The sequence below is a fragment of the Scardinius erythrophthalmus genome (genome assembly GCF_964197995.2).
Source record: "Scardinius erythrophthalmus genome assembly, chromosome: 15".
Taxonomy (NCBI): domain Eukaryota; kingdom Metazoa; phylum Chordata; class Actinopteri; order Cypriniformes; family Leuciscidae; genus Scardinius; species Scardinius erythrophthalmus.
This window is the reverse complement of record NC_138235.1, coordinates 16,709,941-16,737,922: the sequence shown is the minus strand read 5'-3', so window position 1 is coordinate 16,737,922 and position 27,982 is coordinate 16,709,941. Positions and strand designations below refer to the sequence as shown.

Genomic DNA, 27,982 nt, shown 5'->3' with positions numbered 1-27,982 from the left:
GTCATAAACTATTACCGTCGTTTTCATATGGGAAGTTTTCAAATGAAGGCGCAAAAAAAAATCTCCACGAAATGAGGAAACGAAACGAACAGCGAGGAGGAATGACTGGCTTCGCGCATGCGCAGACAGGCTCCACCTCGCGGACGCCGGCCTTGCTGCTCGCGCCGGAGAAAACAAACTGCGTGGATGCGCTCGCTCTCGAAGCATGCGACTTACAGCACTCCCCATGCATTTTGACTTGCTTTCTTTGCTGTCGGAGTACATTTATCAGCATTAAAGGTAAACGGCGCTGTGATTATATATTGCAAAACAATGAGCAGCTGTCTCGGTCGTTTATTTGATGTAATTGTACATTTTATAATTTGTGTGTGGTGGTGATGATGCTGTTGTGTTTAAACGAAACTTGCCTCCATGCATGCTCCCCTGTTTGATGCTAATGGGACCCATGGAATTGATTTTGTCAGATAGTGCATTGATGAAAATTGTCGGCGGTTACAGTCATAGTCGTTTTGTAGATCGGGATGAATGCACATTTAGGGCTTCTTAAATAGCTGGAAGACATTTGTTCGACTCATAGTTGAGGTAGTCCCATGCTGTAAGGAGTAGGCCGAGCGGAGGCCGCTGAGCGTAAGCGTTTGAATGACAGATGCGCGGTCCAATCAGAACGCCGGAGTCCGCGTCAGTCAGGGCTCTGAACCAATCAAATGGATTGCTGTTGTTGCGCATCACTCTTATCAACGGAACAATGTAATATCAATATAGCCATTTAAAATGCCAAGGTAATAAATACTTAAACTTTATTTTGAGGGCTTGACTCGTTTTTATGACGTACATATCGCAGAGCATTTTCTGTTCGCCTGCCATCTTAAACTACACACAGCAGTGAGCGTCAAGTTCGCAGACAACGTTGCACCCACGTTTTCCTCGCATGAGAAGTAGAGGAAGAGTCCAATGCATGAATCATATATTTCCGTTCATGTTTAGCTCTTTCTACCATAAAAACGTTTATCTTCAGTCTCTGTCGTTTGACGTACTGATTGCGACTTGTTATGACAGGCATGTAAAGATGAGCCGCCTTGCCTGACAATGTAAACAACGAGGAGGAAAGGTTTTGCGCGCCATATGCGTCACGCGCCTGTCGATGTGCGCGACCGTTCACTGGGAGAGCTGAGGAGTTTGTGTAAGCATTGATTTAACGTAGTGTGCCGGTTTCCCGCGATTGTGACGTATTGAAAATGTATGCAATCTGTAGGAACGTGTCTGTCCACGAGGACGAGCACGAGCCCGGCGGTTGCGCGCGCAGCACTGGCGGGTTGGATAAGCACGCGAGTCAGTTACGAAACTTATCTGACGCGCTTTCATGATGTGATTTAGCATGATGAAGACCTTTTTTGATAAAGGACGGTGGGTTTCAGTGTGAATGATGTCAGTCTTTCCTATTTGATTCAATAAGCGTAATAATGCATTAGGGTCTATGGTGCTTTCCTTTTCCTCTTCATTCTGTCGAAATTATATCTTACATTTTAATGTTTCCCTACACCCTACCAGCCTTGGAAAAGTGCTTAAACAGGGACACCCACAAATGAGAATTATGTCATAAATTTACCACAGTTTTCCCCCTGTGGTATAAACTATAATCATTAATGTCCAGTACACTGCACATCTGATCTGGTATTATTGTTGTAGACATTTATCTTGCGTTACAAGATAAGTACGGGACAAGCACATGGAAACAACTGGTTTTAGACCACAACAATTTATTAGTATGGTGTAGTAGGGCCTCCTTTTGCAGCCAATCCAGCATCAGTGCGTCCTTGGAATGACAGATACAAGTCCTTCACAGTGGACAGAGGGATTTAGAGCCATTCCTCTTCCAGAACATGCTGGAGGAGGAAAGGAAAACATGTTCTGAATCGCTCCTCCAAAATACCCCAAAGTGGCTCAAAAATATTTAGATCTGGTGACTGTGCAGGCCATGGGCGATGTTCAACTTCACTTTCAAACCATTCAGTTACAAGTCTTGCTGTGTGTATTGTTGCATTATCATGCTGATACACGGCAGGGCTAGGGTTGGGTATCATTTGGATTTTAAGGATTCCAGTTCTGCTTATCGATTCTGATTCTTATCAATTCCTAATTTCGATTCCAATGAGGTAAAAAAAGAAAAAAACATAGATATCATTCACATTTATTCTGAGTCTTATTGTAAAACATTTAATTGTAGCTAAACACCATGAAGAAAAATCGACAGGTTAAAGAACACTTAAACAAGGAACTTTTGCATAATGTTTTAAAAATACCATAGCAAAAACAGCTAGCCTATCTAATATAAACTAAGCATTATTAAAGACAAGTTAATGCTCAGTAATTAAAAAAGAACAAACAAACTGATCAAAGATAGGATTGAAATAAACATTATTTTAAGATTTTAAGAATTCAGGTACAGAGACTGATCAAATGTAATATAACACTGCACTTTGTAAATAAAATATACTTTACAATTGTAATTACAAAAGTTATTCAGTCAAGAACAGCGAGTGAATTTTCTCTTTGTCTTTTGTTGTTTGATTAACGTTACTATAGAGACGGTAGCAGGAATATTAGGCTGGTGTTCCCGAGAGCTTGCCTGGTGTGCATTTTATAATTGTTCTTGCTATTTGGGATAAGTTGGACCTAATAAGTATAATAACTAAAATTTGTTTTTGTACTGGAAGTAGTTTTTGCAGAAAATGATGTCCTCATGCGAGGACAGTGGGTCTATGTTTTACCATATGATGTCCTCATGCGAGGACAGTGGGTCTATAATTTACCATTTTACTAGCAATTATGTGAAGTGTCAGTACAAATGAAGTGATAAACACTTGACAAAATCTGATTTTTATAATAGTACTGGTAATGGCCAGCAGGGAGCAGTAGAAGGCCACTTATTGGCTCACTTTCATTTTGAAAGTCTTGATTTTTACCAGTTTTCTGCACTAAAGCAAACAGTGTTGCCAACTAATTTTCAGGGGAAGTTGCTAAAGGCAGATCGATTTGTTGCTAAAAGTTGCTAAATGACGTTGTGACGTCATAGCGTTATGACGTCATTACGTAATCGCAACGCAAAACTACGCCATTATGAAATACATAGATATTATTGTTTGTTAAATAAATTATATATATATATATATATAAACTTTTTTTTTTTTATTTTTTCAAAATCACTTGAAATCCTATTCCTTACCCACTTACAGCCACTGAGTTAGAAGCACTGAAATGAAAATTAAGCAATTTAATCATCTGTGGAACGGGCAGGACTCGAAAAACTCCAGCCAATCATTTCCAAGACCACCTAGAATCATTGGACAGTAAGTGCGTCAATCAAACGGTCGTACCATACCCCCCTCCCCCTATCCATGTCCATGTTCTTCGAATGGGTGGAGTCAAAGGAAAGAAGGACCATTTGAGTTGTGTATTTTCAAAATCTGCCGGCCGTTTTGCAAATCACATACCGTATTTTCCGGACTATAAGTCGCTCCCGAGTATAAGTCGCATCAGTCAAAAAATGCATCATGAAGAGGAAAAAAACATATATAAGTCGCACTGGACTATAAGTCGCATTTATTTAGAAATTTTTTTCAGAAAATCCAAGACCAAGAACAGACATTTAATCTGGAAAGGCAAGTTATTCAACTACACAGTAGCACACAGAACAACAGGCTGAGTAACGTTAGGTGTCCGGTATGTTAACGCAACACATTAACAGTTATTCAGCTACACAATAGCATAAAGAACATATACCTGGGAGGCTGAATAGGCTAAATTAACATAAGCCAGCGAGTCCAACAAGCAAGTTACCAGTAAACAAGTTCACAAGCTCCCGCGATCTCATTCCACATAATTTTCTTCATCCTTGGTGTCGCTTCTGAACAACTCCACCAACTAGAGCGCCCTCTCGCGGCTGTAGACGGTAATGTTTTCTTTTGGTTCATCTCAGTCTGAATTAATTTTGATATATAAGTCGCACCTGAATATAAGTCGCAGGACCAGCCAAACTATGAAAAAAGTGCGACTTATAGTCCGGAAAATACGGGTACCCCACCTTTAAAAAAAAAGACCTAAAACAACTTTTTTTAGTTAATGATCTGTAAGACTGGGGCTTTATTAATGCTGTTCATTTATTCAAGTAATTTATTTGACATTTGGGTATAAAGTGTTTTAATTCTACAATATATGCTGTAAAAAGGCTGTTCAACCTCTTCAGGTAGAACGGTGACTACTGCAGTTCAAATTTCCTATTGGAAGTTGTGGTGCCCTTACCAGCTCACCACGCCCTTGCGAGTGTTGTTTGGATTAGAGTCACTTTCCAAAAGTTGCTAAAAGTTGCCAAATAAACTTTAAAAATTGCTAAATTTGTTGCTAGGTGCTTTTTGAAAAAAAAGTTGCTAGGGTAGTCTGAAAAGTTGCTAAATCTAGCAACAAAATTGCTAAGTTGGTAACACTGAAAGCAAACCAGTTTTTCCATGTTAACTCAATAATTCATGCTTACACACACACATACACACACAGACAAATGTTGTTTTTTCAATGCTATTGCGATCCGTCTAAAAATTCCCAAGTTTAGCTAACCACATGGTAGAATAAATAACGTAATATAGTCCCAATGTCCTCAAACGAGTGCTTCACATTTACTGATGTCCTGGAGTGATACTATTACTAAAATATGTCAAATTTTAATCCCCATATGATGATGGAGACAGTATTGTACATAAATACATTTGTTTCATTCATATAATTTGAATAGATTTTTTACCTGGGTCATTTTTCTTTCGGGAAGTGTTTTGCTGATATTTTGCTGATTTTCCAGCCATTTTCTTCTCACTGACATTGGTGTAATGTTGTTATATCACCACAAGATGGTGTGGGCAGTGTCCCTAAATGTGGCCAACATGTCTAAGATTTACAAATTTGACTATCATTGTGTCAAGAGGCAAAAATGTAATGTCCTCATATGAGGACACAGGGTCTCAGGAGGTTAAGAGCTGCACAGATCCAATATACTGTTACACATGCGTATGCTTTGTCAACTGTTCACGTTCACTTAAGACATAACCGACTGTGTTTACAAGGATATTATGACATATTTTTATGTATCTGTCCTAGGGCTGGCCGATAAAACAGTATCGGTATTTATCGACGGTACACCATTGTCGTTAACGATATAAAAAATGTTCGATATAGCGTTCGACGAAACTGCGCTACTCATTATTTTGTGCTTCACGCTCAGGTTGGACTCAGTTTGCTTCAAGTACGTCACACATCTTTTTCCAGCCCTTCAAAACTCAAATATTATCATGTTTAAAGGGTTCACCCAAAAATGAAAATTCTGTCAGTAATCACTCACCCTCATGTTGTTCCAACCCCGTAAGACTTTCGTTCATCTTCGGAACACAAATTAAGATATTTTTGATTAAATCTGAGTGCTGGATCACTCCTCCATAGGCTTATGGACACCTTAACTTGCTGGCCCAGAAAATGTATTAAAGACATTGTTAATATAGTCCAAGTGACTCCAGTGGCTCAATCTTAAGTTTATAAAGCGACGAGAATACTTTTTGTGCGCAAAAACAAACAAAAATAACGACTTTATTCAACTTTTCATTTCCTTCTCTCTGGACCTCGAGTCTTTTTACGTAGTGTTTAAGCGTAGCGCGTCTGTGTTTCACGTCACCACGTCGTTATTTTTTCTTCGTTTTTTAACCACAAAAAGTATTCTCGTCGCTTTATAAACTTAAGATTGAGCCACTGGAGTCACTTGGACTATATTAACGATGTCTTTAATACATTTTCTGGGCCAGCAAGTTAAGGTGTCCATAAGCCTGTGGAGGAGTGATCCAGCACTCAGATTTAATCAAAAATATCTTAATTTGTGTTCCGAAGATGAACGAAAGTCTTACGGGGTTGGAACAACATGAGGGTGAGTAATTACTGACAGAATTTTCATTTTTGGGTGAACTAACCCTTTAAATGTTATTTTTAATGTTATGACCAAAACATCATTTGTTCATCCTTCAAAGATTACCCACATTTATAAAACTAAAAGTTTCAAGATGTAGGAAAATTACACTTATTTATAAAAAAAACAAACATTATTTTAATAAATATATATATTTTTTAAATCAAGGAAATTTCTCTGGCTTTTCTTTCTTTTTGCCGTATTGAAAGCGTAGCCTACCTAACCGTGACACCGCTGTGTCGTATCGAACCGCACCGTGAATTTTGTGAACCGTTACACCCCTACATATTACAGATGTTGATCTACCTCAAAGTTTGCCTTGATTGTTCTACGTTTACACTTTTACATCGCACACATTTTGTAACATTTTCAAGTTCAAGAGTTTCTTTAACACTTACTTTTTTATCTTAATATAAGACATAAAGAAGACATTTTTGTTTACATTTTGTTTTTGACTGCTAAAACTGATTTAATTTGTTGTTTGCCTTAATAAAAAAAAGTGGTTTAAATTCACACTTTTTTACTTGTCTTTAAAAAAAAAGGTTATAAAAAAATGTCAATTATTGATATTAAACGATATGAAACATTATATCGTGATCAATTTTTTAGCTATATCGCACAGCCCTAATTTGTCCGTTCAAGTGCAAAAAAGCGAAGCAGAGAACTGTTCAGTATCACACACTATACAGTATGAGAGGCGTCTTTCTGTGTGCACGTTTTGGATGTGTGTGCAACACAGAAAACAGCACGCGAGTTAGGGCTGCATGATAATAAACTAATAATCACAATTATTTTGTTCGAATTTCAAATTAGCAGCAATTCAGGGGCAACATTTGCTTGAATGGTGAGTTCATTAATTATTCTTAATGAAAAACACAACTAACCCTTTGCAGGTTCCCTATTAGCATTGGGTTTAAATCTAAAATATTGCCAAATAGGTGCTTTTGCATTAGGCTTTGAAAGCAAATCTTGTTATCTTGTCAGTCAGCTCCTCACTCTTGTGATAAATGTAATCTGACTCCTGCTGCTGATCTGTGCTGCGACTCTTGTTCGGCTCACGCTGAATTGAGCAGCAGTTCAGTTTTTAATTGTTGTGTTTCTCTAACTGAACTAAATTATTGTTATTTCTATAAAAAATCGAAACGACTGTGGGGGGCGGTGGGCAAGTGATGTAACCTGTGTTTCGGCTGAACGCCTTATAACAGACTATCGCAGCAAGCCTAACGCGCGCTTTCTTTCTCAACTGTTTGCTCCACTTAAGACATGACTGTGTTTATGTGAATGCTCACCAAGACATGCATTGTGACATCATTTTGTGTGTTGGCCATATAAGCTGCGGAAGAGGACTGGAATCACGTATGTAACAGTCATGTGTCCAGTCTAATCTCTGCGTCGACCTAAAACTCAGAGACAAGGCTTAAGCCTATAGTCCCAGACTAAAGTGCATGTTTTCAGATGTTTTAACTGAAAGCAGCTTGCACTGACATGTCTTAAAATATGATTTTAAGATATGTCAGTGCAAACGTTTTGTCTCAGGATGCACACCAGTGATGTGTTTTTTCTAAGGCATGTTTATAAAAGCTTCTTAAATGCCCTAATTGAACTAAGGCCTAATCCTGGCTTAATCTCCTTAGCCCTGTCTGTGAAACCGGGCCTTTAAGTATTAAAATCATTCAGTTGTTGTAAGCCATATCATATACATTTGCAATATTTTGGTAATTTCGATATATTGTGCAGCCCTACTCAGTGGTGGTTGTATGATTCGTTTTGATAAATGTTTAAAAAAAATACACAAGTAGTGTTGCTTCAATAAATCAGCTGTTGTTCAAAACTGATAATCACTTCCTGTGACTTGTTCTGTGTTTTTTATTTGTTTTTAACTTGATCACATGCATAAATCACACTGAGGTTAAAGATGTGAGCCTACTGTAAACAAACCAGCTTGAGAGAGATGGTGAACAGCTCATGTAACCCATATGTTTAGCATCAAATAACAATAAAATGGTGGTCGTCATCTATGAGTATGACCAACATCCAACACAAGAGGAAATGGCCGAGAATGTAGAATTCTGAAATAAAATAATGAAATATCCACAAGTCACCATGAAATCAAAACAAAAAAAAAATCACAAAACATGTGTATATATATATATATATATATATATATATATATATATATATATATATATATATATATATATATATAAAAAATTATGGAATATTGCAGTATTTATGACAAATGATTTATCCGTGCACATATACATATATTTTAAATTCATGTGTATTCATAATATTTAATCAAAAATAACTTCCCCTCCCTCTTCCCCTCCATCCTGTCACTCACATGAGATCCACCAATAGCAAACCACAACCATCCAATAAATTTCCCATTGGACAAAATCAAGTCCTGCACTACATTTTTCTTGTTCGATAAGCCGTTTTGCTCAGATATATGTCACAATAGGAAAGAAAAGACTATTGTAACATCCATTTAATAGTGACTTTTAAAAATGTATTTAGCGATTATGGGACCAAGCACAAAAGAGGTAAAAATAGGATCGAAGCAAGCATGGCAGGGAGCAGTAGAACATGGTCGTGACTTGACTGTAAGCAGTAGAGTTGTAAAGACATTGCTTAAAATACTATCTGACTCCTTTAAATAAAATGTGAGGATTAGCCCAGCACTAATAATAATGGATTAAATAGTCAAGATATTGGTTGATTCAGATGACGAAATCCGTAATCTGTATCGGCTGCAAAAGCATAATAGAACTCATCAATTAGAAAATAATTATGCTCTGCCTAGTATATATGCAACTAGAAGTTTTGGCCAATATCAGTTACTATGACCAATATTATCAAAACTGTGTTGTCTTTACTGTTATGCCAACCTTTTGGAAATGACAGCGCCAATCATCCAAAAGTTTAGTAAATCACTGAAATTGCATTTTTAGGACATTAGAAAAGATGGATAACCGCTGGACAACCGAAACTGAAATATTGGAGACCAAATAAGCTCTGATATTGTAGCAGATAAAGTGCTGATGTGTTCTCTAATATTTTGGCATTGAAATACCGTAGGCTTAGGTGATGCTGTTCGTTTATGAGCACCTTGGTTCAGCTGTGCCGCCCATGACTGTAACATCCATTACCTCTGACCTCATGGTATGTTTTTCTGGTTTCATAGGTTGGTGACTGTGTGTGACCAGCATGACAAAGAGCCCTCCTCACAGGCGTGGGATCACGTTCGAGGTGGGAGCGCAGCTGGAGGCGAGGGACAGTCTGAAGAACTGGTCAGTGTCTCCCCTCTGCTTCCGTTCTTCCATCCGTTCATTCACTCGGCCTGATTGAAATTCAGATGCTTCGCTGGTGCTGATGCCACTAGTTCTGTTGCGTTCAAAGATTTTGAAAAAGTTCTAAATTTGCCAACTGGACAATCTAAAAATAAGCATTTTAAGTCATAGTGCACAAATTTTGAGCTGTACTATTTGAGATAGGAAGACATTAGGAAGCCAGGGGTTGCTACTACTGTAAATCAAAAACCGAGGATCTCAAACTCTTTCATGCACTATATTTGAGCTATTAGTTAAATAAGACCTATTTTTTCTTTCTTTTTTTTGTGAATACGCACATGCATATTTTATTTTACTTTATGATTTTTTAAATACTGTTATTAAAAGGTGCTATATAACTTGCTTATTAACCGTAAAAATAAAACTCCAGTCTAACATCTTTTTCAGCCTTTAGAAACCCAGATGTAATCGGTCAGCAATCTGAAGTAGGTCATTTAAAGTTAACTCTTTGTGTGTTCACAGGTATGCAGCTAGCATTGAGAAGATCGACTATGAGGACGAGAAGGTTCTGATCCACTACAGACAGTGGAGTCATCGTTACGATGAATGGTTTGACTGGAGCAGTCCGTACCTTAGACCTGTGGAACGAATTCAGCTTAGGAAACAAGGTCTCAATGAACGGCAGAGCGCTCCAGTGAGTACTTCTGTCAAACTGCTGAATCACTCAGAGTCTGCATGGGCAAAGTTACACTCTGACTCATAATGTTGCATGATTATATATAGATGTGTTTCTTCTCTCAGGGCTTTCATGTCAACCAGAAAGTTCTCGCCAGCTGGTCAGACTGTCGGTACTACCCTGCTAAGATCCTGTCCCGGGACAAAGATGGTGTGTACTCACAACCTTTACACAGTTAATCCTCAGCACATCATCTGACTGGTCCAGGTTCAAGCACTATCTTTGTTAGTTTTTACCAACTGGGAAATGAAACAGTATTGTACCATATATTTTGGCTGATGTTAAGTTTAAAAAAATAAATAAATAACAGTAATAATTTATAAATTTATAGTATTTGTTCATATAATTATTAAAAAGTCAAATAAAAAATCTATACTTCCATTATTATTTTTTTATAGAAATTTAAACTTTTAATTAAAAAGGACGCATTACAGTGGGGCTTTGTTAAAAATCGATTAATCGATTAGAATTTTGATTCATTTGTTCATTATGATGTTGTGATATCTAAATTCACATGTAGCATGTAAAACGATTTATGTATTTACATTTTTATATCAGCCATTGCATCAGTTATTTGCCTTAACTTGACAATAATTATCAGCTCATCAGTACCAGCAAGGATTTTAATATCGGTGCACCTTTCAAAGTTATATATATTTTTTACGTTAAGTGTTAAGCAGTACATTATGATAGTGTTACATTATGAATGTGCTGGGCATTACATTATGATAGTGGTACACTATAAATGTTTTGGCCATTTCATTATGATAGTGTTACATTATGAACGTGTTGGGCATTGCATTATGATATTGTTGGGCATAACATTATGATAGTGTTACACTTTAAATGTGTTGGCCATTTCATTATGATAGTGTTGGGCTTTACATTATGATAGTGCTACATTATGAAAGTGTTAGGCATTTCATTATAATAGTGTTAGATTATGAAAGTGTTTAGCATTACATTTTGATAGTTTAAATAGGTTCAAATAAAATGACGAAGTCAGGGCGGGAAGAGAGTGTCTTTATTTCTCAAAATCAAAATAATCCACAAGCCACCCCCCCACCCCCTGCTACAACCTTCTACTCATGGCCTGTGGACCAGCTTGAACTTAAAAGGCTGTAAAGCTAGATACCAACGGGTGATCCGCTCCATTGGAGGGGCGCGTGGTCCAAACAGAGGGTGAATTCCCGTCCCAGGAGGTGATAACGGAGGGTGAGGATGGCCCGACGGATGGCTAATCACTCCTTCTCAATGTTGCTGTATCTGTTCTTTCTTTTTGAGAGCTTTCGACTCAGATACAGCACCTGCTGTTCCTCTTCTCTGACCACCTGGGACAGGACTGCCGCTAGCCCATTGTCCGATGCGTTTGTCTGCAACACAAAGGGGAGATTAAAGTTAGGAGATTGCTAAAGCGGCCCTTCACACAGAGCAGCCTTCACTTTGGTTAGAGCCTGTTGGCACAGCTCCGTCCACTGAACCAGATCTAGAGCTTCCTTTTTTTAGTGAGATCAGTCAGCGGGCTGGTGAGCTCCTAATAATTAGGCACAAACCCAGGAACTGTCTCACCTTCTTTTTGGTCTTTGGACTTGGGCAGGTTGTGCTAACATAACTCCACACGCCCAATTGCACACTTCCTCTGGTTCGCTGTGAGTCCCGCCACCCTCAGCGATCTCAAGACGTAGTTCAAGCTGATTTTCCAGATGCCGCTACCAATCATTACTATAGATAATGATGTCATCCAGATAGGCAGCGACATGCGTGGAATGTGGCCCGGGGATTTAGTCCATGAGAAGCCCAAAAATCCCGAATGTAAGGGTAATAAATTGGTGTAATTCGAACAGCATTGTGAAGGCTGTTTTTTCTTTGGATAATGGCGACAAGGGGATCTGCCAATAACCGTTTGCTAAATCCAGTGTGGAATAAAAGTGAGCCGAACTTAACCTATCATGCAGCTCGTCAACCCGAGGCATTGCATAAGCGTCGAACTTGGACACCTTAGGCCTTCACCTTTCTGTAATAGACACAGAAACGGACCAAACTTATCGGGCTCGCCCAGTCTCTGTGAGACTTTCTATTCCACAGAGTACTCCCAACTCTAGCATTGCTTTTAACTCATCCTGTACCACCTTTTTCTTGTGTTCAGGTAAACGATAGGGTCGGCTGCGTGCCACCACCCCTTTGATCGTTTTAATATGGTGCTGTACGAGGTCCGTGCGACCAGACGGGCAAGCACGCGTCTACAAAATCTGCCTGCAATTTGGCTACAACGGTGAGCTAAGTCAGCGAGAGGTGATCTCCCTCAAGGACCAGGGCAATATCCCAGTGTAAATTGATGCCGCATATCCCTGTTGTACAGCCGACTTTGTTTGTCCTGAGTCTGGAGAAAATTCTTCATGGAGAGGCACCCCAACGTGTTGAGTTTTGCTCGGAGATCCAGGACATACTGAATTTCTCTATGGCTGTTTGAAGGCTCCTCCCAAGCCTCTCTAATGACGTCAAGCACCCAACAGGGCTGCCGTCCATAGGGAAAAACCCTGTGGAGGCTTGTGGGACCTCCAGCATGGTGAACAACAAGGGCTCGAGCTATTTATCCCAATTTTTCCCACATTTTTTTAAACCGCTCCACCAGTCTGTCCATTTTTGGGTGGTAAATGGTGGTGCGAATGGATTCAATGGCCAGCCAGTATTTCGTACAGTTTGCTTAATGTGCTTGACGTAAATGCTGTCTCTTGATCAGTGAGAATCTCTTTGGGGATTCTCACCCGGGAGATCATACGAAACAGCTCGTCCACCACACTCTTCGCAGAGATGGTTTATAATGGCACCTCTTCCGGATATCATGTTGCATAGTCCACCAGAACTAATGCTAAACGATGGCCGTGTGCTGAACGTTCTAATGGCCGGATGAGGTCCATACCAATTCAATCGAAGGGGACCTCCATGAGTGGTAATACGACAAGCCACACACCATCGGCGGAAGTTTTTGTGAATGCCCAGCCAAATAAATCAGGCCGTGAGATGTGCTAGCGTCTTTCCTTCCCCTAAGTGTCCTGCCATTGGACTACAATGATCTTTTTGGTACTAATAATTGGGTTGTATCTTCTTTGGTCTAGGCGTCTTGGGTCACCTGATACAACCTATCTCTTATTATGGAAAAATAGGAATAGGAGAGCAGTTGATCAGCTGGAGCAACTGTCCGTTGATGGTGCAGACCCAGTCAAACACGATTTTGAGCGTTTCTGCTCATCCAACTTAGGCTGCATTAGCTCCTCCTTCGTTCTCGTTTCCTCTGAGTCAGTCTGTGATGGTCCCGGAACAGCATCCCCAGCCTGAGCAATGACTTCTCCCGTCTCTAGCTCCATAAGACTTTCGTTCATTTTCGGAACACAAATGAAGATCTTTCTGATGAAATCTGAGAAAAAGATCTTCATTTGTGTTCCGAAGATGAACGAAAGTCTTACGGGTTTGGAACGACCTGGGAATGGGTATAGGATGAGACTGAGAGGGGAGAGGAGGAAAAAAGGATGAAGGGCTGGAGAGAGCAAGATATTAGAGAGTAACTCGCCGACCCCGGGGCTCGCCACCAGGTGGTCCTCCGCCAGCTAGATGGGTCCACGAATGCCTCTGGGTCATCCGTGGACCCATTTTTACCATAGGCATGTGAGAGATGGTGGGGGCGACCTCCTGGTCAAGCAAGCTCCGGATGACCCGCGGGTGGGCCTCCTGCGTCTGTACCAGCAGACGAAAGCATTCCTCTTGTTCCAGTCTGAGGTCCATAAGCGCTTGGTGTTGTGTTTGGTGGAGACCAGCAAGCGACTTGACCAACTTTGCAAATTCTTGGTCCCAGGTTTGGCAGGCACCAATGTAAAACGTTTCAAATAAAATGACGAAGTAGTCAGGGCGGTGAGAAAGTTTAAAAATCAATATAATCCACAAGCGTGCTTTAGTACATTTACAAAACAAAAGCAACTCAAAACAATAGCATCCACAGGGTTAGTCTCTCTCCCCTCCGCCAGTTTCTGGAATTAGAGATGGGTGTTAGTCAACATGCACTTCTTACCACCCGTCTCCACACTCGCTCTCCCATTGCAGACATCGCTTTACCATGCCCCCTCACCACAGATATTTTTATAGATTATAAAAGTGTTGGGCATTACATTATGATAGTGATACATTATGAATGTGTTGGGTATTACATTATGATAGTGTTAGATTATCAAAGTGTTGGGCATTACATAATGATAGTGTTACATTATAAATGTGTTGGGTATTACATTATGATAGTGTTACATTATGAATGTGTTGGGTATTACATTATGATAGTGTTACATTATGAATGTGTTGGGTATTACATTATGATAGTGTTAGATTATCAAAGTGTTGGGCATTACATTAATGATAGGTTCATTATGAAAGCTGTTCTTCTGTGATGTCTCAGGTGTCTACACAGTGAAGTTTTTTGATGGAGTCATAAAGACAGTGAAGGGGATTAAGGTGAAGCCGTTCCGCAAGCAGGTGAGAAGTTACTCCCTCAGCTCTAATATCTATTAAACCAGGCCATCCATGAAAGAAACCACTTTAATGAGTTGGTCTTTATCTACAGAGCTCTGATGGCAAGACTAATCAGCAAGCTCGAAAGCGGGGGGATCAGAACGGGAAAGAATGGAAGACTAAGGAGAACAGCAGAAGTAACAGCTCGAGACACAGCACTTCAGACCAGGATGAAGAGAGCGGTTCAGAGGGGGATGAAGAAGACGCCACAGTGATGGATGAGTCCAGAGATCTCCAGAATGACGGAGAGAGCGAAAGCACAGCAACTAAGATAGTTGGCGAATCAGAGCCGAGACCTGCTGAGCACAGCGATAAACAGCCCAGCGAAGACGACAAGACAGAAATGCTTGAGAATGGAGAAGGAGTGAACAAACCAGAGGAAACGGAGACTAATGGAGAACAGGAGGAGACCAAAGAACTTCAAAATGGTATTGACAAGAACGAAGAGGACAATAAAGAAAAGGAAGAAGCGTCGGATGAAAGTCCCAGTCTGCCCAGAAGGACACGGAGTAGGATGGCAGATGGTGAGTTTGGTTTGGGGGAACATGCTGGTGTTACATCTGAATATTTGATTTGATTATTTATGATACAATTCCAAGAGCCAGATTCAGCCTCACACACACGCCAATCAGCATTTGCTAAGTAGCAAATAGAGAGAGACATTATAAGGAGAGAAGACAAACCACTCAAATAAAAATGAATGGGAGAAATCGTAATGCTCAATGTGGCATCACAAAAATATTAAGCAGCACTAAGAGGAAATGTTTCCTGAGCAACAAATCAACATATAAGAATGGTTTTTGAAGGATCATGTGACACTGACGACTGGAGTACTGATGCTGAAAATTCAGATTTGTCATCACAGGAATAAATTACATTTTAAAATACATTCAAATTGTAATAATATTTCACAATATTACTGGTTTACTGTATTTTTGATCAGATAAATGCAGCCTTTAATGTTTCAAAAACATTTTTAAAAATCTTACCAAACTTTTGAACGGGAGTAGAAAATAACTGCCCCTTCCCTAGGCATTACCAAGATGGTCGCAGAGTGAAGTCATTTAGGGAATATTATTGTTAGTGATGCAATTTTAACCATGTCTAGCACAAGTAAGTAATTGTTGGGTGATTTACTAATGTATTTGGCTCAGGCTTGATGATTGAAATTCTTGGCTTGTCATTTTCAGCAAAAGATGTGGAAAGGCCCAATGGACCAGAACTGAGGAAGAGACGTGCATCAACAGGACAGATACCACCGTCCAAAAGAAGCAGAGCCAATTCAAGCACAGGTTAGTTCTCCATCTCCTATCATAAGGGCTTTCAACCGGAGGAATGTTTTCATAGTTTTTTTTTGGGTGGACTAAATTACCTCCTACTTTAGAGTAGGATTTAACCCAGCACAATAGGCACTACCAGTGACCCAAGTGTACGTTGATCGCCGAACGCATGCCATACAAAACATCGACACCTGCCATTTTTTTAAATTCACAGTTTACATATACTTACATAGAAAACAGCGATAAGAAATACACATACAGAAAGCTAATGTTAACTGCATTGACCTGTCGCCTTTGTCTGCGATGTTGTTATTTTCTCAGCCTTGATGATAAGTAGCCCTGCAAGTTGTCATGGGAGCTAGATAGGGTGCTAAAGCCCCTATTCCTCATGTTTGTTGTTGTTTTTTTCACTAGTTATTAATCCACATTGTGTCTCTGATCCCCTCATAGACAAAAACAGTCCATCTCAAATCAAACCACTTAAAACAGACTCTGTCCCAGAGACTTCAGAAAGTAAGGATGACCCGACCATTCCTGCAGGAAATGTAGCATCCGCAGAAGAGGCAGGATCTACACCTGAGCATGGTATACATCCTTCTGTCTTTCAGTTTAATAATCAGAGGTGTTTGCTAAGACTGCATCATTATTACTATTTCTCATACTGTGTGTGAGAGATTTGAACATAGCAACCACAAGACAATATACTAAAAGTCTTATAAATCTTTTGGTGTTGCATAGTTGCAATATATATTAATATTTGTGATAATTATTGTAAAAAGTCATCTACACTACTGCTACAGAGTTTGGGTTCAATAATATATATATATATATATATATATATATATATATATATATATATATATATATATATATATATATATATATATATATAATTTTTTTTTTTTTTTTTTTTTTATGTCTCTTCTGCTCACCAAGGCTGCATTTATTTGATCTAAAATACAGTAAGAACAACAATATTGTAAAATACTATTATTACTATTTAAAATAACTGTTGTCAATTTGAATGTATTTTAAAATGTAATATATACAATTTATTGGAAATAATAATTGATTTGGTGCTCAAGAAACATTTCTTATCATTAATGTTGAAAACAGTTGTGCTGCTTAATATTTGTGTGGAAACCACAACACATTTTCGCAGGATGTTTTGATGTATATAAAATTCAATAGAACAGCATTCACTTGAAATAGAAATCCTTTGTCACATTATATATGTCTTAACTGTCACTTTTGTTCAATTTAATGCATCCTTGCTGAATAAAGCTAATAATTTCTTTCAAAAAGAATAAAATCTTACTGACCCAAACTCTTGAAGGGTAGTGTGTATTGGTTGTAAGAAAATGGCGATACCCTGGCAAACAGCAACAACACCCTGCTATTGCAGGAGTGAATTTTGCACAAACAGGGACCTCTCACATTGTATTCAGAATATGTACAAATGATGTTAATTAAACGTATGCATGTATATGATGTGCTAACTGAGACATTGCTTTCTCAGCTGCAGCGCTCAAACGGCAAGTCCACCTTCCAACCACAAACAAGTACAGCAGAGAACCATGTGAGTACCCAAACCCTCAGTTTCTCTCTCTCACTCACCAGTCCAGTATAAAAACCTGCTGTTATGTGACCCCATTGCCCTTCTCCTCCCTCAGTGTACAGGGTCATCAAAAACCAGCCTCCTCCTATCCTGTCCATTGAGCTGGACCATAACCTCTTCAAATGCAAGATCGCAGGCTGCCTCAAGTCTTTCCGCAAGGCGTCTCTGCTGCACTACCACATGAAGTATTATCACGCGCAGAGCGACCCAAGCCCCCCTCGCTGCGTCCAGAAGCGCTCCTCAGACAAGCAGAACCACAGCCAGGAGACCCCTCGCAGGCGCCGCACGGTCTCGGCTTCCCACCGTTAGTGCACACTTTGTCTATTGGCTGTTTTTTTTGGGTTGATTTGTTCAGATGTGTGTGTGTTTGGCCTCATAATATTTAAAACATAATTAAAGTGTCCACATTATGCTCATTTATGAGCTTATAATTTTATTTTTGGGGTCTGTTAGAATACATTTATATGATTTAAAGTTCAGAAAACACATTTTTCTCATATTGCGCATTTCTGCGGCACTTCTTTTACCCGCTGCCTGAAACGCTCTGTTTTATTTCCTATTTCTTTAAAACACGCTTTTCTGATAAGCCCAGTCTGCTCTGATTGGTCAGCTGCCGCAGTCTGTTGTGATGGGTCTACTCTGCTGTGATTGGTCCGATGCCCCAGTCTGTTGTGATTGGTCTACTCTGCTGTGATTGGTCCGATGCCCCAGTCTGTTGTGATTGGTCTAGTGCTTAGAGCATATGTCGGAAATGCCCCTTATCATAATTGTGTTTCCGTTCCCAACGCCTAATGAGCAGCTGTAAACATCTATGGTAACTATGGCGTCGGTATAGAGTGCAACATTTCTGGCCAACTGTTTCTGCAGCACTGGGTCTGTTTTTTTTTTAACATAGGGGTCTAATTTTAATATCACCCATTGACTTCCATAATAATTTTTTTTTTCCATACTATGGAAGTCAATGGAGCCCATCAACTGTTTGGTTACCCATAAACAGTAAATGATGACAGAATTTTCATTTTTGGGTGGATTTTCCCTATAATGGTTTTAGTGAGGGAAAGAACTACAATCCCATGATGCATTGCGAACAGCATTATCAAATAAAAAATTATGTAGAAGTCAAGAACGTAGAGAGATTACATAATTTGCTGTGCATCATGGGAGTGGCCGGAAAGAGGGTTGGAGGGTTGCTTTGTTTCGACTCTCTAATTGGTGTAATTTTCCGTACAGCATCGTGGGTATTGAAGTTTTTCACCAGGAATTCCCCTGTAAAAACACTATTATTTTATTTCACGATTACATGTTTATTTCAGCATGAAAATATGCTAAAATGACGTTGGCTGTAATACCCTTCAGCAGAAGCAAATACCATAGATTAACAACCTCGTAGCTCACAGTATGTCTGTCTTTAAAGGTTTAGAAGTTTACATTTAAAATCAATTTCCTTTAGGAGAAAATGAACGAGTTTTTACTTCCAGAACCTGAGTGTTGCACTCTATTAGAAGTCCTTACAATGTTGTACTAAAAACAAAACAAAAACAGCGTCTCTTCAAGATTTGAGGACGGGACAAAGAAGCCAGTAGGCAGGCATTATGTGTCACATGGTGACATGGCTTAGTAACAGAAATAATAGCAGGGCTACAAACAAGGTGTTTCAGGCAAGAGTTTTCTGTTCAAGAGATTCACTTCCTTTGGAGTGGACTTTGTGCTTTGTAACTTTGCAGATTGTTTACATGCACAAACGGCTATACTAAACACTAAAGGAAAGGTAAAATCCAAAAGCATAATAGGTGTCCTTTTAATCTCCCACAGATACTCCCTCTCCTCTGAGTGACAGTAAGTCAGGTCACACTCTGTCGCCCCCTGCGGTTGGCAGCATGCACCGGCAGCGCTCGGCCACACTGGGCGCAGAAAGGAGCAAAGAGAACCAACACTTCAACCGCTCGCTGCATGACGACAGAGACTGGGTTGCCAAGGAAACAGGTATTTGAGAGCATCGTGATCATTCCATCTATTTCTGTGATCATGCTCTCGCTGATTTCTCTGCATGTTACCACAATCAGGCCATGACAGTAATGGAGATTTATTTTTCTCATCTGAAGCGGTGAAAGAACGGGAAAGGCTGAGAGAGAAGCGGCAGAGGGATTTCTTCCGCATCAAACTGAAGAAAAGGAAGAAGAAAAGGAAGTCTAAGTCAGGTGAGACGGCAGTTTTAGTGCAGCGGTGGCTCTGTCTTCGGCTCTCTGCTGTCCCCTCTGTGTGTCCGCTGTTGCTACAACTTTTCTCTAAATAGGCAGTTTCACTAAACTGAGCACATCAAATTATTTTGGACCCAGCAATATATTTTAGCAGGATATCATGTCACGCTCTAGGGTTTCTGTTTTGAATGCATAATAAACTATGCAAATCTATACATAATCTATTCAGAGTTATATATTTAAAATGTGAAAATTAGGCAGCTTTTTAAAGTAATGTTTTTTAAAACATATTACTTTAATGCAGAGCGTTCTTCCATGTTTTATTCTCAGTTGGTGACGTTTAGATACTCAACAAATTCACATAGCTTGAGACATATGATAAACAGAGCTGTCATAGGGGTGGGCGAAATGGCAAAAATATCATATCACGATTCTTTTTCATGTTGGTTTTTCTGTTTTGCAAGTGACTGAGCATTACAGCCAAACTAATGTCCCTATTTTAAAAACAAAGCATTGGGTAACAAAATATTAAATAAAAAAGAGTGGCAGACATTTAGGCCAAAGTGATTTGCTACGATATTTCTTCAAAAGCAGATCGTGGAGACATTTTAATCGTCCACGATCAGAAATCGTGATATCGCACACCGCTACTTTTGTACACAAAATAAATATGCACATGCTTTTTTAAATGCCTCACATAAGGTAGAAAAACATTCTGACTTATAATATGCCTGTTCATAAATTATTAAACTTATAAGCCTTAAAAGCCTATCCTTTGCATTTTTTCTATTTATAATTACTTACATTTTAATAATAAAAAAAATAAAATTGGAAATAAATCCCTTTTTAAATGGACAAAATAATGGACATATTTAGAACCGTTTATTTAAATAATAAAATAATGAATTGATTAAATCATTTTAAATGCACATTTTAAATTTGATATTTAACAAATATTTGAAAGTTGTTTTTCTTTGTTGTTTTGCCAATTTGTCAATGAAATAAAAAATGCCATTTTTATTTATATATATATATATATATATGTGTATGTATATATGTGTATATATATATATATATATATATATATATATATACACATATACACATATACACATATATATATATATACACATATATACATACATATATATATATATATAATGAATCAGGCACAGTTCACTGTTTCAAGACTCAAAGTTGTGGCAAGATGATGGTACAAATTGTCTTGGTACAAATTTTGAATACTGAGATTCTCAACCATTTTCTATCTGCATTGGGACACCAAATCTATGTGTCATTCTTCTTGAGTTATTAATAGACTCTCAAAGTGCACAGCCACCCACAAAAGGAACGTTTCAGTTACCAGTTCCTCTTGACAGCATCAAGAACTCACTGAATCAGATCTACAAGCCGCCTCGTCGGTGAGGAACTGCTCGGTCTGTGTTTAACCCTGTGTGGCGTCTGCTCTTCCTCCTCTGACAGACTGTTACAGCACTGAGGAGAGCATTGGCCTAAAGCCTTTCCCCTGCAATCTGAATTCGGCCCACAAATTGCCCCTCTCCCTCACACACCGATCCTACACGGGACACTGCCCCGAAAAGATGCTCAGCCAGGGTGGGTACCAGAGAACGCAGGTCCTCCGAACTCACAGCTGCCTGCTTTGTGTTCCTCTCCTGCATTGTTGTCTTTCAGTGTCTCGACTAGCTGTGTTTAGTCACTGCCGCTGTGTAGATTTACCTCTCTGGAGTTGTTTTTATCGTGCGTGTGCATGTGTGATTGGACTGGCTGATTATCTTGCATGGATGACTGTAGTATAAATATGTTGATTAAATCTTCTGCTTAAATTTGGGGTCCTTCTCGTTTCCGGCAGGCGAAGAAAGCAGCAGTGATTTGTCTTCAGACAGTCCTGTATGGAGTGAGGACGAGTCTGATGCTGAGCTGGATCTGAACATGCCCCTCTCTGAGCAGGGTGTGGAAACCGTCTCTCACGGCTCGGAGATCGTACGCTGTATTTGTGAAGTGCAGGAGGAGAACGACTTCATGATACAGGTAAACTACCACCTTCTGAAACTGCACCAGACAAGACCTCAAGCCTCTGACTTTGACATACAGGATCAGATTGTTTTGCTGCATCCATTGCTATGGTTCTCACTGTCAATCGGATTCAATCGCGCATTTAAATACGATTGTCAATCCAGAAACTTGGCAATGTGTAGTTAGCAGCATGAAAAATTTTTTTTTACCGTATATACCCGAATATAAGACGAGGTTTTTTGTCCTAAAAATAGGCTGAAAAATTGGGGGTCGTCTTATATTCGCGATATAGACAAAATCGCGGGGGGAAAGGGAGAAGGAACAACGGAATAAATATGAAATAGTGACAGAAACGCGACCCATTAAGACAAATGATTTCGGCTATACTTGCATGTAAAATTAGAGAAGCAACATAATATCTGTGTTTAACTGAATTAAAACGCTGCTCCCCTCTGCCATGCGAGACGCAGAACGAGAGAGAGACAGAGAGGTGCGTGCGCACACGCGCTGGAAGAGAGAGAATGAATTATCACTGGAATTTTCAAATACAATTATTTTCTGTTAAATCCAGATTTTTTTCCACAAAAATCTCCTTTTGTCCCAAAAATAAGTCTGGAAAATGGGGGGGTCGTCTTATATTCAGGGTCGTCTTATAGTCGGGTATATACGGTATGTACAGAATGCAAGAAAGGCGGCCATTATAATCATTGAATGCGCTGCGCTCTTGCAAAAACTCCCGTTATAATCAATGAAGCTGAGCAATCTCTTATTGACATCATGTTTATACGTTGTTGGTTCTAATAAAAATATTTGTTGAGTGGATTCTGACTAACTTAAACACATCTGATTGGGTGTTGCCTCCATATGCTCAACAGATATTTCGGTAACACTTTATTTTACATGTTGTTGTTGAGTCCTTGTTGCATGTATTTACTATAGTAATAACTATAAATTATGCATAATGACATGCAACTAACCCTAAACCAAACCCTAGTCCTCTTAACCCTATAGCAAGGACATGTAGTTAATTATTATTACTCGGTACTTAAATGTAGTATAATTACACTGAAACATGGACACCTTTAAATAAAGTGTAACAGATATTTCTGTGATTTGCTACAGAGCCAAGAGTGTTTAAAGCAGTCGGCTAGTTTGAGAATTTGGCGGGACAAAGATTCATTTTGACGGATGCCAAAATATTTTCAATGCAGGAAAAACCCTGATCATAAATAATTTATTTATGGTTGAGTATATATTTATTACAAATATAAATTGGATGCAAATAATTATACATTTATAAAATCAGCTATAAAAAATATAATCTATGAGTATATCTGACATACTTCGAGTTGTAGTATGAAAAAAAAAAAATCAGAACAAGGAATTTAAACCAGTTATGCACTGGCACATTAAGTTGAAGTGTATTATGAATTATTTCCTGTGCTCTCTGCAGTGTGATGAGTGTTTGTGCTGGCAGCATGGGACGTGTATGGGTCTGTATGAGGACAGTGTCCCAGACAGCTACAGCTGCTACATCTGCAGAGACCCACCAGGTGAGAGACTTGAACTTCCCCCCCAAAATCACCTCAGTTTAGTGGATATTTTCTTTCATTTTGAAATGAGTCTTTCTGGACTGTGTGTGTTGGCAAAACAAAACAAGGATTCCGATCAAAATATGACAACCACATCAATACATTTTGTTGTCTTTTTGTTTTTTGTTTTTTTTATGTTTACATGTGCTTTTGTCTGTATGCAGCCCAGAGACAGAGTCAAAGGTTCTGGTATGATAAAGACTGGCTGAGCAGCGGTCACATGTATGGCTTGTCTTTCCTGGAGGAGAACTACTCCCACCAGAACAGTAAGAAAGTGACAGCCGCCCATCAGCTTCTAGGGGACGTCCACCGTGTGTTTGAGGTCCTGAACGGTCTTCAGCTCAAGATGAGCATCTTACAGTAAGTAACTCCTTTTGTCTAATGCTCTTAATGTGACCGAGTATTAGGTAAATTTGTGAAAGTGCAGTAGGAGCTTCAGTTATAAATCAAAGCTGCCCCCTGTTTTAGGACACAAGCCCACCCAGACCTGAAACTCTGGCGGCAGCCCTGGAAACCTGTAGACGGCCTACGGAGGAAGGCGGCTAGTGATTCTGGCATTACTACTCCTTTTCCTCCATCACCCCCTGAAATGGGAGTGAGCGAATTTGAGACAATGAAAAGCGAAGTCCCGTCGCCCGTGGAGACGCATGTCTCTTTCCAAGACTCGTACATTAGCAGCGAGCACTGCTACCAGAAGCCCCGTACGTACTACCCAGCAGTGGAGAGAAGGCTTGTGGTGGAGACGCGGGGCGGTTCTGAGCTGGAGGACAGTCTCAGGAGCACTGAGGACCTACTAGAGATGGCCGAGCAGAGGTACAGCATGCCTCTGGACCACGACCAGCACAAGCTTCAGCTGGCCGACCGCTCTTTTAGTAAGGTAAGTTGCAAGCAACTTATTTCCTATTTGGCCAAGTGCACACTATAAGACAAAAGCTTGTCGGCCAATGCACATTTGCACGGCACATCTGTTTTCAAACCAGTTTGAGATCCGTTTCCAAACCAGTTTGAGATCTGTTTCCAAACCAGTTCAAAACCTATTTTGCGAAACGGTTCACAATGTATTTTCAAACCAGTTTGAGATCTGTTTCCAAACCGGTTTGAGATCTGTTTCCAAACCAGTTCAAAACCTATTTTGCGAAACGGTTCACAATCTATTTTCAAACCAGTTTGAGATCTGTTTTCAAACCAATTTTGATGTCTTTTGCCAAACCAGTTCAAAGTCTGTTTTGCAAAACGGTTCACAATCTATTTTCAAACCAGTTGGAGATCTGTTTCCAAACCGGTTTGAGATCTTTTGCCAAACCAATTTGAGATCTGTTTCCATACCAGTTTGATGTCTTTTGCCAAACCAGTTCAAAGCCTATTTTGCAAAACGGTTCACAATCTATTTTCAAACCAGTTTGAGATCTGTTTTTTTAAACCAATTCATCTGTTGTCAAATCAGTTCAGTCTGTTTTGCGAAACGGTTCATAATCTATTTTCAAACCAGTTTGAGATCTGTTTTTTTAAACCAATTCATCTGTTGTCAAATCAGTTCAAAGTCTGTTTTGCAAAACGGTTCCCAATCTATTTTCAAACCATTTTAAGATCTGTTTTTTAAACGGTTCAGAATTAGTTTTCAAACTAATTTGAAATGTTTTCAAACCAGTTCAACCAAATTCTGTCGTAGTATCCGCAAATAGTCACAGCATGTCTTACATTTGCGCACACTAGAAAATCATCACTGGATACCATGCATTTTGTTTTGCTCTGCATAAAACCTGAACTAATTAAATTGGCGTAAAGACATTTGGGATGCTAGGATGAACAACCATCTCATTTATTTCAAATTATTAATAATGCGAGAGCACCAGTACACGCCAAAGATACGACTCATTAGTTTCTGTTTTCAGGAGCTGGAGTGCCGTATGAAGCGACTGGTTTCCGCTGAGCAGGAAAAGAGCTGTGTGGTGGAAATCAAGGAGGAGGAGCCTGACCCTGTGACCCCTGACCCCAAGCCAGACCCTGATCTTGTGCTGCACCAGCAGTGGCAGCTGAACCTGCTGGAGCACATCGAAGCAGTGCAGGACGAAGTCACACACAGAATGGACCTTATTGAGAGAGAACTAGACGGTGAGACTCTACAATATCTTTTAAACATTTCTGGTTTAAAACTATTCAAACAATAAATGTAATTTCAGATGGGTGTGGTTAATTCTTTGCTCATATTAACATGTTGAATTCACTATGCAGTGCTGGAGAGTTGGCTAGACTTCACAGGTGAGCTGGAACCTCCAGATCCGCTTGCGCGCCTCCCTCAGCTGAAGCATCGCATCAGACAACTCCTGACTGACCTGGGAACAGTCCAGCAGATCGCACTCTGCTCCTCATCCTCTTGAGGGCGCCAGAGGACATACGAACGGCTCAAACTGAATCCAATGCACAATGGAGTCCCTTAAAGTCTGGCAAGAAACTGCGGAAATGATTATGTGTGCCTGGTTTTTGAGAGAAAACCCTTAAATGAATCAAGCTAACGTTGATGTGACCGTTTCTGTGGCACATGCATGTTGGAGTGACTGGTGTGGTCAACGGTTAGAAAAGACTGAGACGAAAGATATCTGATGCAAACAACAGTTTATTTTATTTTTTGTATTTGTGGAATTTAATGCTTAATTGTAGCACTTAGCTGTGTCTGTCATAGACTTAGGAGTTTTTTTGTTTTGTTTTTTTAATGTAATTTCCTCTGTATCCTGGACATGCTAAATAATCATTTTATGTTAATTCATAAGTGATCGTTTTGGACTCTCTCGGCACGCCTTTGCTCTGTGTATAGAGCTTAAGGACCCGGATGGTATTTTGCTGTAGTTAAGAGAAAAAATGTTAAATATGACTATAACAATATGAAAATATATTTTAATCTGAAAATACTTGCATTTTACTTCTATATTTGTACTTAAAAGTAATCTTGTAAATAACCCAAACATTTGCTTATTCAATTTTCTTTCTGTTTATTTCTGATTTAAACTTGTATTTACAGTAAAGACTTTCTGTAATCTTTGATCTGTTGTGAATACTGTAGTTTTGGGCTTTCTGCCTATAACCTTCGAATTTTTTGACACAATTGATGTTGCTTTCATTTCAGAACAGCGGGGCTTTGTTTCCACTGGTACTTTAAACAAGCACAGAATGTTGAAATCTTGCATACTGAACTTTTGTATGTATATTTTTCTTTCTTTGTATTTCTTGTTTTCCCAATGATTCTGAACTTGTTTCTGATTCTGTTTTTATTTTATTTTTGTCTGTTGCTTTCAAGTCTACAAGATTGTTTTTGATTAAGACATTAGATGCCTTTAAGTTATTGTAATTGTGAATTTAAGTTATTGATTCTGCCACCTTTTTACTTCTGTCCATTGGTTTTCTTTTATACAGTGCGAGTCTGAGTATTGTATGATCAGAGAGAGAACGAGAGAAAAGCTGGGGTCTTTTTAGTGTTCTCGCCCTTTGGTGTTTTTTCTTTTTTCGTTTCTTTAGACCCTAAAAAAAAAAAAAAAATTACCTGATATCTTATTTCAGGCCAATTCGAGTGTCATTCACCCTCAGATACACAAACTACATTTGATATAAATCTGTGAATTTATAAAATCCTGCCGATGGGTATTTGAAGGGTTTGTGTTTCTCTGTACAGCTAGTGAGCAGTCTATTGACTGTTACTCAGTATTGTCTATTGTATTTTTATATCTGCCCTGTTGCTTTCAAGGCACTGGAAATTTAGCTACGGATTAAGTATTGCAATCTTTTTTTTTTTTTTACATATAATTTTTCCATTGTTGGCATCTTTTTTGCATCGGGGTCCCCTGGGAATCTATAAGTTCTGCGAAATATTGACACATAATCCAAATGCCAGAAAATAAATGCAAACATTTAAACTTAAGTTGTTTGTTTTCACTTTGTTGATATAACAGAATGATAATTTTAGCACTTATGTATAAATAATGTAAATCTAATGTTTAAATTAACGTTAATTATTTTGGTAACACTTTACAATAAGGTTTTATTATAGTTAACTAACTTATTTAACATAAACTAAGAATGAACAATACTGCTACAGCAACTATTAATCTTATTTAATGTTAATTTCAACATTTGCTAATACATGATTAAAATTAAATGTATTAGTTAACATTAATTAATGCACTGTGAACTGACATGAACACAATGAACAGCTGTATATGTATTGATTAACATTAACAAAGATTAATAAATACTGTAGCAAATGTACTGCTCATTGTTAGTTCGTTAGTTAATACATTAACTAATGAACCTTATTGCAAAGTAGTACTATTATTTCAAACCCTATACATCTTCATAATTGTAAGAAATCCAACTTTTTATTCTATAGATAAAGAAAACTCTAAAAACGCACTTTAATTGACCGGTTATAGTATTATTATAATTATTATAACATATTATAAAGCTTTATTGCAGACACAGGTCCATATAGCACAACATACCACATAAAAAAGGAGATACAAAAATACATAAAAATATACACAAAGTACTTTGGTGGAAGTTTATTTAGGCCCTTTATCCCACGTCTGATACTTACTGGTGTGTGTGGTAAAAGAAGATTTTTAAATGTCTTTAATGTTTTAGCAACACGCTATTATATATATATATATATATATATATATATATATATATAT

At 38.8% G+C, this 27,982-nt stretch overlaps 1 protein-coding gene across 2 annotated transcripts; it reads left to right on the top strand.

The window, feature by feature from the left end:
- Positions 1–95: 95 nt before the first annotated feature.
- Positions 96–27,208, top strand: phf20b (PHD finger protein 20, b). 2 transcript variants are annotated; one of them, XM_081385949.1, is made up of 19 exons: positions 96–279; positions 9,183–9,288; positions 9,811–9,982; positions 10,090–10,174; positions 14,466–14,542; positions 14,631–15,102; positions 15,769–15,870; positions 16,309–16,443; positions 17,378–17,437; positions 17,532–17,780; positions 19,289–19,459; positions 19,579–19,674; positions 21,157–21,288; positions 21,545–21,723; positions 23,162–23,261; positions 23,465–23,660; positions 23,769–24,177; positions 25,193–25,412; positions 25,533–27,208. In XM_081385949.1, the coding sequence occupies exons 2-19, from the start codon at positions 9,206–9,208 to the stop codon at positions 25,676–25,678; spliced, it is 3,084 nt and encodes a 1,027-aa protein (XP_081242075.1). In that variant the 5' UTR covers positions 96–279; positions 9,183–9,205; the 3' UTR covers positions 25,679–27,208. The 2 variants fall into 2 exon arrangements, with proteins under 2 accessions (XP_081242075.1, XP_081242076.1); XM_081385950.1 differs by lacking the exon at positions 21,157–21,288.
- The last annotated feature ends 774 nt before the right edge of the window (positions 27,209–27,982 follow it).